At 40.2% G+C, this 16,598-nt stretch overlaps 1 protein-coding gene across 2 annotated transcripts in view; it reads left to right on the forward strand.

The window, feature by feature from the left end:
• TRPC1 (transient receptor potential cation channel subfamily C member 1) overlaps window positions 1-16,598 on the forward strand; it is a 33,874-nt gene that overhangs the window by 501 nt on the left and 16,775 nt on the right. Inside the window, exons 2-7 of one of the 2 annotated variants that reach the window (XM_042457687.1) lie at window positions 552-706; window positions 842-943; window positions 3,559-3,767; window positions 5,574-5,705; window positions 7,357-7,552; window positions 8,261-8,597. In XM_042457687.1, coding sequence (XP_042313621.1) covers window positions 552-706; window positions 842-943; window positions 3,559-3,767; window positions 5,574-5,705; window positions 7,357-7,552; window positions 8,261-8,597 — 1,131 coding nt within the window. The remainder of the gene's footprint in view (window positions 1-551; window positions 707-841; window positions 944-3,558; window positions 3,768-5,573; window positions 5,706-7,356; window positions 7,553-8,260; window positions 8,598-16,598) is intronic. The other variant, XM_042457688.1, reaches the window with a different exon arrangement.

A 16,598-nucleotide genomic window follows, 5' to 3' on the forward strand; every position in this document is an offset into this window, starting at 1 on the left:
CTCTATGGGCAAGTATGGTTACTCTATGGACAAGGATTTTCATTTGTTTTAGTACCTCCCAATGTCCAGAATGTCTATAGACTCACTCAAGTCCAAAACACACTGCAGAGATAATCCAGTCTGAGACCGCTTTAACATTGGTTCAGTGTTAGGGATTCCTGGGAATTGTAGTTTGTTGTGGCACCAGAGCTCTTTTTCTCTGACAGAGAAGGCTGAATGTCTCACAATAAGCTTAAATGTAAACACTGTAAGACATGATTTCCTTTTAAGAAAATAAAGAGTGTGTGTGTGTGTGTGTGTGTGTGTGTGTGTATAAAACGACACTTCCCAGGATTCCCTAGCACTGAGCCAGGGCAGTTAAAGCGGTCTCAGACTGGATTGTTTCTGCACTGTGTCTTGGACCTTAAATTGGGCTGCATCCCCACTGCAGAAATGGCCATATAAACCCATGGGGTGATCTTGGGCAAGTCACACCCTCTCAGCCTCAGAGGATGGCTATGGCAACCCACTCTCTGAAGAAACTTGCTGGTCTTTTTGTATTGTTGGTACAGGTGATTATTACATGGTGAAGAAGCTTTTGGAAGAGAATAGTGCTGGTGAAATGAATATCAATTGTGTGGATGTCCTTGGAAGAAATGCTATTACAATAACTATAGAAAATGAGAATCTAGATATACTACAGCTTCTCCTAGATTATGGTTGCCAGGTACTGTAACCCCCCCCCTCTTTTTTTACAAGTTCTTTTAGAAGAATTAAAAAGGAATTCCTTCTTTTTAAATTTTAAAAAGTATATTTTCTCCAATAATATGCAGTTCATTTTTGTCCCTTTCATGTTTTTTAGTCTACAGATGCGCTCTTGGTGGCCATTGACTCAGAAGTTGTGGGGGCTGTGGATATACTACTTAATCATCGACCAAAACGATCCAGTAGACCAACAATAGTTGTTAGTATTGCTTTAATTTAAACGTACAGCTACAGTAGCCAAATCTTTGTATTAAGCATGTATGGGATCTTGGGTTAATCTCAGAAACTCTGATGGGCAAATTGAAGACAATTTTGATTACCATTATATGGCCGGGCAGACTTTTTTCTCCTATATTCTTGAAGCAAGGTTGGGTGAATTATGGCCCTCCAGATGTTGTCAAACTGCACTTCCCGGCATTATTCACAGTGGATTATGCTGGCTAAGGCAGTTGGGAACTGTAGTAGTCCACAATATCTGAAGAACCACATTTTACTCACTCCTGATGTAAATGATAAGGGTTCTAAAATATTGGTATCCTATAGGCTTGGATACATAGACATAGAGTAAACCAACTGTGACCTGGATGCATTTATTATAAGGAGAATAGCACTTATTCTTGTTTCTTGCTAATTCTCAACATCTTTTTCTATTACATTTCAAATTAAATTTTAGGGAGTAATCAGATGTTTCAATTCAAATGACCACTTGTAGATTGATAGTCAGATTTATATTTTTGTATCATTTTGAGCATTGTTGCTTGGACAGAGCTTTGTGTAGTTTTGTGTGCATGAATATGCACTTGGATCGTTGGGACTGAAAAGGCATAATCTATTATGTTTGGGATTGACCCTGTCTAAAATAGCTGTAAGCCCCTTACAATATAAAGGGGTGACCTGTGGGCAGATGAATCTCTTATCTGCTTTCCATGTGGCCACCAGACCAGGACAACTGCTGCCCAATTTTCTAGTCAAACTAGTTCATTATTTATCAGGTACGTAGTTGAGAGAGAAGAGCCTTCATGATGGACTAGGACAATAGTCAAATCCCTACTCAGCCAAGGAAAACTACTGGTGGCCTTGAAAAAGTCACACTTTCTTGGCCTGACAGGAAGCCAAGGACAACCCTGCCCCCCAACAAATGCTGCCAAGAAAACTCCATGATAGGTTCACCGAAGGGTCTCTAAAAGTCAGAAATTACTTGAAAGCACAGAACAAGTAGTTGGGAAAAGATGTCCTGGTGATCCTATTAGTCACACCAAGTTGCAGCCTTGGTTATCTCCTCCAGCCCTTCCTCCTCCAGTTAATACTGGACCATGATTCCTGTCCTGCTGCTAATAGTAGTGGACAGTTGGCAGGTCCATTTGGGATTGCTGTGATTTCATTGGAAATAGTTGCAGGAAGCAGAGCTGTGGATCAGGACAGAGGAAGGGCTTTGAACTTTGCCTCTCCCCAGTTATCATAATACAGAGATGGTTGTTTCTCCACTGCTAACAGCAATGGAGAGAAAACAATTTGGGTATAATCTAAAGCAGTACTTCTTTTCAAAAAAGGAAAGGTATTCCCCATTGACAAGGTTGTCAAGTTGTGTCCGACCATAGAGGGCGGTTCTCATCTCCGTTACTAAGCCAAAGAGCCAGCATTATCAGACTACTCTGTGATCATGTGGCCAGCATGATTGCACAGAACGCTGTTTACCTTCCCGCCAGAGTGGTACCTGTTTATCTACTTGCATTTGCATGCTTTTGAACTGCTAGGTTGACAGAAGCTGGGACTAGTGATGGGAGCTCACTCCATCATGCAGCACCTGGGCCTCGAACTGCCAACCTGCTGATCTTGCAATCAGCAGAGTCAGCATCTTAACCACTTCTTTAAACTGCTGGATTTTCTCCCCACTGTGCCAGGGTCCAGCACCATATTTGTGGCCACTGGCTACAATTGTTTCTTTCTTTCCTGGAAATTCTCCAAGGACCGGCAGTTATGTCTTGGGAACTAGCACTGGTTCATGGACCAGAACTTTGAGTAGCATTGTTTTAAATTATTCTTTGATCTTGTTCCCTGATTTCAACAGCATTTGGGAGTGGGAGGTGGTTAAGACACTGACTCTGTTGATTGCAAGATTGGCAGGTTGGCAGTTCGAGGCCCATGATGGGATGAGCTCCCATCACTAATCCCAGCTTCTGCCATCCTAGCAGTTTGAAAGCATGCAAATGCAAGTAGATAAATAGGTATTTCTCTGGTGGGAGGTTGAACAGAGTTTTGTGCAATCATGCTGGCCATATGATCACAGAGTAGTCTCTGACAATGCTGGCTCTTCGGCTTAGTAACGGAGATGAGCACCATCCCCTTTGGTTGGACACGACTTGACAACTTTGTCAACGAGGAATACTTTTACCTTTACCTTTTTAAACCGTCACATCCTTATGAGCTGGAAGGGAAGAATATGCATGTCTGCCTCTCTGGCTTGTATATCATGTTTGTATATATGCATGCCTATGTGGCCCCAATTGTTTATTACATGACTTTATTAAGATGAAGAGCATCATATTGAAAGGATAACTAGATACATACAGACCTTGGCTTTTTCATTGTCTTTCACTAAGAGGAATATCTCTTTTAAATGTAGGACCAAATTCATTTGTTGAGTTACATTTTTTCAGCAAACACATTCAGTTAAGACATTTTTGAATTTAAAAATAAGACACCTCCAGAAGTAGAATGTTTTATGTTTCATATTAAAGTTTTAAGATTTGGTTTCTGAATTAATAATTCACAAAGCTTAATTTTTTTCCTTAAATGTATCTTTTTCTGTTGTAGAAATTAATGGAACGTATACAAAATCCAGAATATTCAACAACCATGGATGTGGCACCAGTTATTTTAGCTGCTCACCGTAATAACTATGAAATCCTTACTATGCTGTTAAAGCAGGACGTGTCATTACCCAAACCTCATGCTGTGGGCTGTGAATGCACACTGTGTACAGCCAAGAACAAAAAAGATAGCTTACGGCACTCCAGGTTACTGTAATTAGCTCTTTATTCATGCATAAAATTTCATCCCTAATTTTTGGTAGCACTTCAAAGCAACGTAGGATAGATATTTAGGCCACCAATTAAAATGACAGAGATAAATTCTGATGTACAGATGGGTAGATAGATTTATGTAAATATTTTTGTGTATAAGATTTATGAACTTAACCAAGAATTGTCTTAATAGTAGCAACGAATTCTCTTTCTGGTATTATATGCATGCAATACATCTTTTAAACTGAGAATAGCATTGTGGTTTTTTTTAAGTCATGAAAGATTTGAGTATGTAGAACTGAGTGGAAGATTTTGGGGTCAGGTACTTCTTTATCATTTCTGATGAGGCAGGATGAAAACAAGATTTAGGAGACTCTTCTAAGCAGCAGTGGTGCCATTAGGGTTAGTGTCACCCAGTGCAGTAACTCATGGTGTCACCACCCATTGACATTCTCTTATACCACACCACTTAGTGATGTCTTTTATACTACTGTTACTCATAAATTGTAATTCTTGTATGTCGCTGAGTGTAATGGCAATAGTTGTGACATAAACAACTAGAAATGTTAAAATTATACCTTCAAATTATAATAAGATACTGTATGCATATCCAAAATGTATTTACATGCACATAGTTTCATGTAGTTAAAGTGAAAATTTGGTAAAATATGATGTTTTTAAATAATTTTTATAAGATAACTTTAAAATTTAATAAAAAATTAAAAATAAAAAAACCCATGAAGACTTTTCCCTCCCATTGAGCCTTGCCCCACCTGTACCATCTCTTTCACTGAGCTGCTGCATTTTAAAGGGACACAGGAAAATGCCACAGTCCATTTCTGCTAAAAGGCAAATGTTTGGGAAGCAGTGGTGTCACCCCCCCCCCTTTATGGTGTAACCTGGTACAGTGTGCGTCCCTTGGACTTCTCTAATGACACCCTTACTAAGCAGTATCCTAAAAGCTTGTCAGAGTGCAATCCTATATTATCTAATCAAAAGTAACTCTTATTGGCTGCAATGATGCTTACTCCCAGGTAATTGAATACAGGATTGCAGTCTCACACAGCAGGGAACCAATTACACAAGGATGTTCTTATTAGTAATCTAACATAATGTGATTGCAAATGGTAGCTAGCATAGCAACTGAACTTTTATTGTTTTGTTGCATGGGAAGTGCTTCTAGTTATTACACTTGCAGTTTTGAGGTTTGATTTCCGATATAATGGACATTCTCCATGTATTCACTACAGTTTTTCTATTAATACCCAATGTGTGTATTCTTTAGAAATTATTGATGCTTGGCACCTTCATTGAAATCAGTTGTAGTTGCATAGCTTCCTGAAATGCCAATATAACAGTATGATTTGTGACTTATGTTGGTGAGTACACTCCTGTCTTAAACGCTAATTAGTAGGCAGAGTAAATCTTAGGATCAGTTTATCAATATTTTTTTCTTTAGGCTGGATGTAAAACCCATGTCAGCAATTTGGTACCACATATAAAATCATAGAATTGGAAGGGATCAAAAGGGCCATCCAGTTCAGCCACATGCCATGCAGAAATAAATAACTAAAGCACGCCTGGAACATGGCCATCCACACACTATTTAAAATCCTTCAAAGAAGGAGAGTCTGCCATGTGCTTCAAGTGTTATATGTCTTCTCTCTTAGTGAAAGTAATATTAAATGTAGATATGTAGATATCAGATTTGTAAAAATTATGCATGATAAGGAAACACAAAGCTTTAAAGCACTGATATAAAATAAAACTTTTTTAAAGATACATTCTCTGATATTTTCTTTATAGATTCCGTCTTGATATTTATCGATGTTTGGCCAGTCCTGCCTTGATAATGTTGACAGAAGATGATCCAATTCTGAGAGCCTTTGAACTTAGTGCAGACTTAAGAGAACTAAGTCTTGTAGAAGTTGAATTCAGGTACAGATAAAAAGCTGAGCTTGCTTTATTCTTTCTTTTTCTACATATAATTGAATTCATTCATGTCGACTTCATGCATGGTTCAACAAAATCCAAATTATGAGTGTAGAATAAACACCAATTGCAAAGGCTCAGTGAAGACTATTTAATCTTCATTGGCAGCTGTCGGCTTTCATGTCAGTAGGATGGTAAATTTGTTTCAGGTTGTAGCTTGATCTGTCCAAGGTGCTGAACCCTTGTTAACTGAAGCCAACTTTGACTTATAATGGCCATATGAATGAGAGACCTCCAGATCATACCTTAAATTGTTGGTGTTCTTCTCCAGTTTTTTTGTCTTCTTTCTCAAATTCCAAATGACTTAAATACACACAACAACAACAACATCAACATCAAAATCCTGCTTTACATATGATGTGTTCAGCATACCAGTAAACTAGATAGGGTGGTAAAAAGCAGCCTTGCATGACCCCCTTGCCAATTGGAAACCATTCTGTTTCTCTATATTTTGTCCTGACAGCAGCCTTTTGTCTTGAGTTTAAGTTGTGCATCAGAATAACCAAATGCTGTGGCGCACCCATTTTTCTAAGAATGTAGCATAGTTTTTCATGGTCTGCTCAAAGGCTTTGCTATAATCTATAAAGCATAGGCTGATTTCCCCCCCTGAAATTCTTTGGTGTGCTCCATTATCCAATGTGTTTGCAATATTATGACTAATGCTTCTTCCTTTCCTGAACTGTAACCACCCGCCAAATAGTTTTAATGCCTGGGATAGCTCTTTTATAGTTTGGTCTATAAGCTTGGAATGGATTCACCATTTTCCTGACATGGAAACCGCCAGCCTCTACTGGCTTTAAATTAATAATATAGAACTTTAAATGAGAATTTATCTCAGAGATCCCTGATAGTTGAGTTGATTATGGCAGAATCTACAGTTGTAGATCTAATCTAATCAGTTGTAAGACCCACGAGCTCTGAAGCCATATTTACATTCTAGTAGAAATCAATGGAAGCTAAAATGTTCCTGAGCTATGCCTTCCTTCCATCTTATTGGTCTGCGCAGTAAGTACCAATGTCAGCTTCTGAAACAAAAAATTCATTTAATTTTCAATTGTCCAAATTGCATCTCGTCTACATGATACACTAGCCATATAGGTGACTTCCTCTTTTTAATTTACAAAGAAGTGTGTGTACATTGGGAGAGATTTAAGAAAAATGGTCAGGGGAAAGGGGAAGCTGAAACTCCCTTGCTTGATTGCAGTGTTTCTGACCTGGATTGGGCCCATCTTTGTTACCTTCGAGTAAAATACAGAGCGTCTCCTGCACTATACTACATGTTAGCTATATTGTGTAGCTTGACTCTGTATATCCAGGATTTTAGGCTCTTAGATTGTATAAGAGAAATATTTAGCAGCATACCAATATATTGGAATGTTTAGAACAGTCAAATTAATATGCATCATTGAAGGCATACATGGATTACACAATGGGAAATAGATTCAAAATCGGTTTTAAATAGTTTCTTTAAATAGCTTTGGTTTTTAACTCGGTTCAGTCTGGTATTTGCTCCTGGTCCTGGAGGTATCTTTGTGCTTTTATGCTGATGTTGAATATCAAAAGTATGTTAGTATCTGTCACTTTCTGTATTTCCTAGAAATGATTATGAAGAGCTAGCCCAGCAGTGTAAAACCTTTGCTAAGGATCTGCTTGCACAGGCACGGAACTCCCGGGAACTTGAAGTTATTCTGAACCATACAGCAAGTGATGAGCATGTGGATAAAAGAGGACTGTTAGAAGAAAGAATGAATTTGAGTCGTTTAAAGCTTGCTATTAAGTATAATCAAAAGGAAGTATGTCTTTTCCATTGATTTATTACAGAAATTAACCAAAATGAATGTCAGTATTTCTGTGGATTGAAAATATGCAATGATACTGCAGTTGTACCTAAATTACATTAATAGAACGAAGAATAAAATACTGTGCAAGTCTAAAGATCATTTTCATTATAACAATTGCTTATTTGATCACTTTCAAAAAAAATTTCCCCAACATTCTAAATATTTTGTTTGAATTGTTTTTCATATCTGTTCTCAGTCATCAGACTTTGTGGTGGTTTCTTATGTTATAATGCTGGAAGAAAAGCCATAACAGTTTCCCAGAAAATAGTCCTGGCAATGTTCTGGTTTCCTAAATATCTCTGGGAACAGAATTCTTCATGTATATAGGAGGTCTGCTTTTCAGATGCTGTTGTGAATACAGAATACCATGCGAAATCACTCAGATATTGTGGGAAGGGAAGACCATTGATAAGATTATATTTAAGCTTTATTAATTTTCATTGAATTGATCCACTGCTCTCAAAAGCATAAAAGGAGTTTCAGGTAACATGTAAATTTCTATTAGCACCTCAGTTCTACAGTCAGAATTTAAGTTTTATTTAAAAGTATCCTTCATATTACTTCCCATTGTAAGCTAATTATTTCTAGTTCTTCATGGTTTAAACAAAGCTTGAATCTTCACTGGCAACTTTTATTGACATGCAATTATTTCTATTACAGTTTGTTTCTCAGTCTAATTGCCAACAATTTCTCAATACTGTCTGGTTTGGACAAATGGCTGGTTATCGTCGCAAGCACACATTTAAGAAGATTTTGACAGTCTTAACAGTTGGCATCTTTTGGCCACTGCTATCTTTTTGTTATTTATTGGCCCCCAAATCTCGAATAGGCCGAATCATTCACACTCCTTTTATGAAGTTTATTATTCATGGAGCTTCATATTTCACATTTCTGCTGTTACTTAAATTGTACTCAGTTGTATACAATGAAGATAAAAAAAACACAATGGGGCCTGCATTGGAGAGAATAGACTACCTTCTAATACTGTGGCTCATTGGTAAGTATAAAATAGGAACAAAATTGTTGTCAAAATTCTAACATTGCTTCTCCCATTCTTCCTCAAATGTATTTTCTTATAATGTAAAGAAGTATCTTATCCACCTCTAATTCTCATGGGGGAGGAACATAGCAATCTTTCATAATAGTTTGGGGAAATAATATTTCATTTTACCAGGTTTTGGGTACTATTTACCAGGTTTATGCTTTTGTAGGTATAACTGATTATGCTGCAGCTGGGACCATTAAGCTAAGTTTAAAGTACAGTGGGACCTTGGTATCCACGGACTTGCTATCTGCAAATTTAAGCATGCATGGACAGCAAGCCCCCGTTGTCCCCAATGGTGGCACGTGCACATGGTCACACTGTCATTTGGGACAGCCCCCACTGTCCCCAGTGGCGAGTGCACATGGCTGCCACGCCATTAGGGACAATGGAACTTCACCTGAAGTCCTGTTGTCCTTAACAGCAGCACAGCTGCATGCAGATGCCACCATTGGGGACAACGAGACTTGAGGTCCCGTGGATTTTGGTATCCATGAAGGGAGGGGTCCAGAACAGATCCCTGCAGATGCCAAGTTCCCATTGTATGTCCACCAACTTTGTCTTAGGAGTTTTTGTATTAGCACTATGAGTTTTTCTTTATTTGATAAACATTGAATCTAGGCATTGATCTTGAATTAAATAGCTTTATAATCAGTGTAATGAAAAAACTTTTTAAACAATGACACTGGGGAAATTGTTTTGCTTAAATAAGTTTGTTATACGTAACAACTTTTTCTGTATTGGAGGAACTACCATTGTCAGGACAAGTGACTGAATTTACACATACAGTTATACAGTTGGCATGCTTTTTATGTAACATGGCAGCAGAGGCATGGGTATTTGTTGTTGGTTTGATGTACTATATTTATAAACTGTTCTATATTTAAGAAAAAAATAGGATAATATAAACAGTGAAAACATTTTAATATCTTACTATAGGGTAGTGGCTTGAGTTTTGGATTAGAACTCTGGGAGGCTGGAGTTCAAATCCCTGCTCAGACATGGAAATCAATTGTGTGACCTTGGTCATGTCAGCCTTATAGGAAGGCAATGGCAACATGCTTTTGAATGAATCTTGCCAAAAAATGCAACAACCTTGAGATAGGTTTGCCTCCAGGCTGTCTTATGTTGGAAACCTGTAATCAAAATTGTGATTTGCAGATCCAGATCCTCATTGTGTTTGCACTGCTGCTGTTAATGCAGAGACAGCAGCTAGGACAACTAGGGGGAAATGGTTGGGTTACCTGAGGCTCTCTGAGCTATATAGAGTGCATCCAATGGCCATTTGTAGCCTGCTAACTGGAATTATCCACCTGTAATTCACAATGTACAGTAAATTTGATACATGGAAATACTGTTAATGTAGGAAATTTCATTGTGTGAAGTAACTCAAGTTCATAAAAGAACTTGAATGGGCTCTGTGTGTGTACGGGGGGAGCAAAAACCTTTATGTGTCCTTACTATGTATGTATGCAGTGAACTTGTGACGTGTCCTGTATGTCCATGTGTTTGTGTGCAATTTCCATCCTATTTTGGAAAGAAAGATTAATGACCCATGTGTGCATGTGATCCCTATAAAAATTAGATTTGGGGGGGGGGGGCAATAGTGGAACAAATGGAGCCTGAACATCCACATATTTAAAACATGTGTACAAATGTGTGTTAATTGTCCATCTTTCAGTAACTACAGAACCAGCAGAGGGAGCACAGACATGTACTTTCCACTATTGCTGTGTAACCTTCAATCTTTGCTATGCTTTTCTAGGTACAAATAAAAGTGCAAACTATATTTTTGCCACTAATTCCTGCCTTTCATCTTATGGGGGAAATAGTATTTCAATAATACTAGTGCCATATGCTTTATATTCTCAGTTGTTTGGAATTATGTATGATGCTTATGTTGCTGGTATTTATTCGATTTGTATTTTGTTTTTCTCTCACTCTCACTCATGATGGCTCCTAGTAATATTAAAATAATGAAGACCAAATCAAAAAAATTAAATTAAAAGCATAGCCTAAAATAAATAACCTAAAATAGCCTAAAGTAAATAAAAACAATTTTAAAACACATCACTAAGAAAAGTAGACCATTCAGCACATAACAAGCCCTGTCCTTGTATGCTTGAAGAACTGTAACTTTTTGTGGTAATTGTCTATACATGTGTGAAACTATTAATGGCCTGAATCCTGTTGGTTAGTCCTAACTATAGAATAGACCCATTCAATCAGTTGTCAAAAGGTGGATAAATAATTTGACTGAATCAAAGGATGTTCTTTACTCGAGACTAAGAGTAGAATTCAGTTTCTACTGACAGAAGAATACCAACAGGTAATATCAATTACATGGAGTATGCAGTCATAGAATCATAGAATCATAGAGTTGGAAGAGACCGCAAGGGCCATCCAGTCCAACTCCCTGCCATGCAGGAAATCCAAATCAAAGAATCCCCAACAGATGGCCATCCAGCCTCTGTTTAAAGACCTCCAAGGAAGAAGACTCCACTACACTCTGAGGGAGTGTGTTCCACTGTCGAACAGCCCTTACTGTCAGGAAGTTCCTCCTAATGTTCAGGTGGAATCTCTTTTCCTGTAGCTTGCATCCATTGTTCCGGGTCCTGTTCTCTGGAGCAGCAGAAAACAAGCTTGCTCCCTCCTCAATATGACATCCTTTCACATATTTAAACAGGGCTATCATATCACCTCTTAATCTTCTCTTCTCCAGGCTAAACATCCCCAGCTCTCTGAGTCGCTCCTCATAGGGCAAGGTTTCCAAACCTTTCACCATTTTAGTTGCCCTCCTTTGGACACACTCCAGTTTCTCAATGTCCTTTTTGAATTGTGGTGCCCAGAATTGGACACAATATTCCAGGTGGGGCCTGACCAGAGCAGAATATAATAGCACAATTACTTCTCTTGATCTAGACACTATACTTTTATTGATGCAGCCTAAAATTGTATTGGCCTTTTTAGCTGCCGCATTGCACTGTTGACTCATGTTCAACTTATCATCTACTTGGACTCCTAGATCCCTTTCGCATGTACTTTCATTCAGCAATGTGTCTCCCAACCTATATCTGTGCATTTCATTTTTTCGCCCTAAGTGCAGTACCTTACATTTCTCTGTGTTGAATTTCATTTTGTTAGCTTTGGCCCAGCTTTCTAGTCTATTCAGGTCATTTTGAATTTTGATCCTGTCCTCTGGAGTATTAGCTATTCCTCCTAATTTGGTGTCATCTGCAAATTTGATAAGTATGCTCCCAATTCTGTCATCCAGGTCATTGATAAAGATGTTGAATAGCACTGGGCCCAGGACAGAGCCCTGTGGGACTCCACTGGTCACTTCTCTCCACGATGAAAATGAGCCATTGTTGAGCACCCTTTGGGTTCGGCTGGTCAACCAGTTACAAATCCATGTAACAGTTACCTTGTCTAGTCCACATTTTACAAGCTTGTTTGCAAGAATGTCATGGGAAACCTTGTCAAAGGCCTTAGTGAAATCAAGAAATACTATATACACAGCATTCCCTTCATCTACCAAGTTGGTAATTTTATCAAAGAAAGAGATCAGGTTTGTCTGGCATGACTTGTTTCTCTGAAACCCATGTTGACTTTTTGTGATTATGGCATTGCCTTCTAGATGTTCACAGACTCTCTGTTTAATGATCTGCTCCAGAATCTTTCCTAGTACTGATGTCAGACTAACTGGACGATAATTGTTGGGATCCTCTTTTTTCCCCTTTTTGAAGATGGGGACAACGTTTGCCCTCCTCCAGTCTGCTGGGATTTCTCCTGTTTTCCAGGAGTTTTCAAATATGATTGCCAATGGCTCCGATATTACATTTGCCAGTTCTTTTAATACCCTTGGATGTAGTTCATCTGGTCCTGGAGACTTAAATTCATTTAGATTAATAAGGTGTTCCTCTACTACCTCTTTACTTATTCTGTACTGAAATGCCCCTATCCTGTCCTCTGCTCCATTATCCTCAGGTTGAGCACCCTTTGCCTTTTCTGAGAAGACTGAGGCAAAGACACATTTCCTTCTAAGACACATTTCTTTTTCTTTTTAACCTCATTGATTATGGTTGGCATAGGTCAGAGAGGTAAGAATATAAAACTGTGGTAAAGAGTAAATAATTCGCTTATGTGGTATTGACGATACTCTTTATGGTTTGCTCCAAAGAGCTGTACTAGTAAACACATTTTTGTCTTTATAGTTTCTGTGACTCAATATATGGGTTCTGTCTTGTGCTGATTTGGAACATTCCAAAGCCTGTGCCTACCCACTATTGCAAACATGCAAAGGCTGTGGCTCCTTCTGCTTACAAAGAGCTTTTATTCTCTTTCTGTTTTTAATTTCATTCTCTTTTCTTCTGTCTCTGGTTTTTGGGGGTTTTTTTTGTGGAAGTTCTTTCAGTTTTCTATGGCTCATCAATACCAAGTAACCAAGAATCATCTCCTACACACTGCATTGGCTTTATTGGTTCCATGCCTATTCTTGTTAGCATCAGATGCATGCAAGCTTGTAACAGCTGTGCCTATACTATAGATCCTGCCTATTCATTGACTTTGGGTGAGGTATCTCCTTTGGTATGGGCATGATACTATTGCAGCCTATGGCTCCTAGCTGTGATCACATCCAGGGTGTCTTGGATTCCAATTCCATCTCTGGCTTTTGACAAAGTAATGTTAAAGACTCACGGTCAGTTCCAATTCAGGGTGGTCAGGGACCTAACTCAGCTCCCTCCCGCTCAGAATCAGATCCTTGAACCTACTAAGGCCTGCTGTGACTTATTTAACGACTTTTTTGCGGATAAAACATCTCGGATAAGCGAAGGTCTGAACGCCGACATTTTAGCAGAACCTAAGGTAGAGGTGTCCGGAGCCTCCGTGGACTTTATTAAACTGGATCGGTTTGAGTCGGTGAGTACCGAGGATGTGGACAAGATCCTCGGAAGTGTTCGGAAGACAACCTGCTCTCTCGATCCCTGTCCCTCGTGGTTAGTTGCCCAGGGGGGATCGGCGGTAACAACTTTGTTACGCCAGATAGTTAATACATCTTTGAGGGATGGGCAATTTCCATCACAACTGAAATTGGCCATAGTAAAACCTATTCTAAAAAAGCCCTCCCTCGACCCCCTGGTTCATAATAATTATCGGCCTGTTTCGCTGCTACCATTTTTGGGAAAGGTGATCGAGAGGGCGGTTGCAATCCAGCTTCAGGCGGTCTTGGATGAAACGGATTATCTGGACCCATTTCAAACTGGCTTCCGGGCGGGCTACGGGGTTGAGACGGCCATGGTCGCCTTGGTCGATGATCTCCGTCTGAGCGTCGACAGGGGAAGCGTGTCCTTGTTGGTGCTCTTGGACATCTCAGCGGCTTTCGATACCATAGACCATGGTATCCTTCTGGGACGCCTGGCAGAGGTGGGAATCGGGGGCACTGCGCTCCAGTGGTTCCGGTCCTACCTCTCTGGGAGGTCCCAGATGGTCCAGCTGGGAGACGTGTGCTCCGATGAGCGGGCCCTTAAAACTGGGGTCCCTCAAGGAGCCATTCTGTCTCCCATGCTATTTAACATTTACATGAAACCGCTGGGAGAGATCATCCGGAGACATGGGGCGCGGGGTTATCAGTACGCTGATGACACCCAAATCATTTTCTCTATGTCTCCGACTGATGCAGTGACTGGGGATGGGGTCTCTCCTCTCGTGGCATGCCTGGAGTCAGTAATGGGCTGGATGAGGGAAAACCGACTCAAATTGAATCCAGAGAAAACGGAGGTACTAGTTATAGGTTCCCCTGGTCCAGGAATGGCGGTGGTTCCACCTGTCCTGAACGGGGTCACGCTCCCTGTGAAGGACTCCGTGCGCAGTCTGGGGGTGCTTCTTGACTCGTCGCTACACCTGACTGCTCAGGTGAACGCGACGGTCAAGAGCACCTGTTATCAGCTTCGGCTTATTCGCCAGCTGCGCCCATACCTGGCCCAGAGGGACCTAGAAACTGTTGTACATGCTCTGGTAACCTCGAGATTGGATTTCTGCAATGTACTCTACTTGGGGCAACCCTTATATCAAACTCGGAAGCTGCAAATGGTTCAGAACATGGCAGCCCGGCTGGTCACTGGTGCTCCCAGGACCAGCCATATAACACCAGTGTTGAAAGATCTCCATTGGTTGCCTATTCGCTTCCGGGCCCAATATAAGGCGTTGGTTATTACCTATAAAGCCCTAAATGGCTTGGGTCCAGGTTACCTAAAGGATCGCCTCTCCCCATACATTCCGCCTCGCACCCTCAGGACATCTGGGCAGCAGCTACTGAAGGTGCCTGGGGCTAGATTGTCCTCCACCACAAGGAGGACATTTTCCACTGCTGCCCCAGCCCTTTGGAATACGCTGCCCACTGAGCTCCGCTCGACTACCACCCTGGCCCAATTCAGGAAGGATTTGAAGACCTTCCTGTTCCAATAGGCATTCCCCGATTAAAAATCCTGTGGGCCTCCCTCCTCTTTCGTGGCCAAGAGGAAGGGCTTTGGGGCTTTTAGCCTGTGTTTTTTATTATTGTTTATATGTGATGTATTTTGGATTTTATTGTATGTATTGTTGTTTTAAATTTTATACTGTAAGCCGCCCTGATCGAAGGAAGGTGCGGGATATAAATAAAAACTTTATTTATTATTTATTTATAAGCCTAAGGAGACAAAACATGAAGAAAGATAAGTGTCATGACTGATCTGCATTTTTGGATTCAAAATCTTTTGAGGCACCAGTTGCTACTGCAACTACTCCTCCAAACTAGTGAGTGTATGATACTTCTCTGTCACTAACTTCAGGGTTGTCTCCACTACCTTCACCTGCAGATATCTACTCTCATCTTGTGCAGGGAGGGGAATGCAGCACATATTGATGTGCTGTAGTTTAGCTCCTCAGAAGAGAGAATAAGACAGAAGTCTGTGATTAAGGGTGACTTCATAGCAGTTGATCTTACCACAAGAGAGATCTCAATGTTGATGAGCATATTCCCTCCATCTGAAGCTGTCTCTCCAGGTTCCTGTATTTCAGAGACATTGATCATCCCTTTACTTATTACAGCTGAATGTCATTCTGAAGGGATCCTCCTAGAACATGTTTCTGTTCTGTATTGCAGATATGAGGCCCTCTCACAGAGGGGAATGAGCTGTGTTACAGACTGTCACAAGCAATGACTGAAATCCCAGATGTGATGTGAGGGACCAGGGTTGTTAACAAGTACAGTTAGCTCATTTCTCATTACTCTGAACCTCAAAGTAAACATTGGAGGTAACCACTAACTCCACAGTTGTGAGATCTATTCCTGAGCTGGCCCTTCCAAAGTTGACTACAGCCCAAATAGTCTAGACCTTGGCGTTTGTCTTGGTACTCACCTCAGCTATGCAGCCTGTTCAAAGGTTTGGGGTTCAGGGCTGTCTCTTTGCTGATGACATCCAACTCTAACACACTTTCCATTGAATTCTAATGAGGCTGTTTTGATTGTAAAACAGTGTCCAAATTACACGAGAGCAAATAAATTGCAACTTTGTGAAGTCAAAGGCTTTCACGGCCAGCATCTGTAGTTTTTTGTGGGTTTTTCGGGCTCGTGTTCTAGAAGAGTTTATTCCTAATGTTTCACTATCACCTGTGGCTGGCATCTTCAGAGAATGCTGGCATGTAAGTGAGTGGGTATATATACTGTGTGACCCTTGGTTGAGAAGAAGTGATTTACATAAATAAATCCTTATTACAATATTATTATTACATGTTAATCTGTGTGTTGGTCTGTTCATGAAAGGCAAAGCTTCAGGGTGTCCATTTAATTAGTGATTCATTGTCTTCTGGGAAACCTCCCTGACCCTGTGTGGTTTTCATTTGCATTTGCTGGGTCTTGATTTTGGTGTTTTTCAGGACTGGTAGCCAAACTTTGTTTACTTTCAGGGTTTCGTCTTT

The sequence above is a fragment of the Sceloporus undulatus genome, chromosome 3 (genome assembly GCF_019175285.1).
Source record: "Sceloporus undulatus isolate JIND9_A2432 ecotype Alabama chromosome 3, SceUnd_v1.1, whole genome shotgun sequence".
Lineage (NCBI taxonomy): Eukaryota > Metazoa > Chordata > Lepidosauria > Squamata > Phrynosomatidae > Sceloporus > Sceloporus undulatus.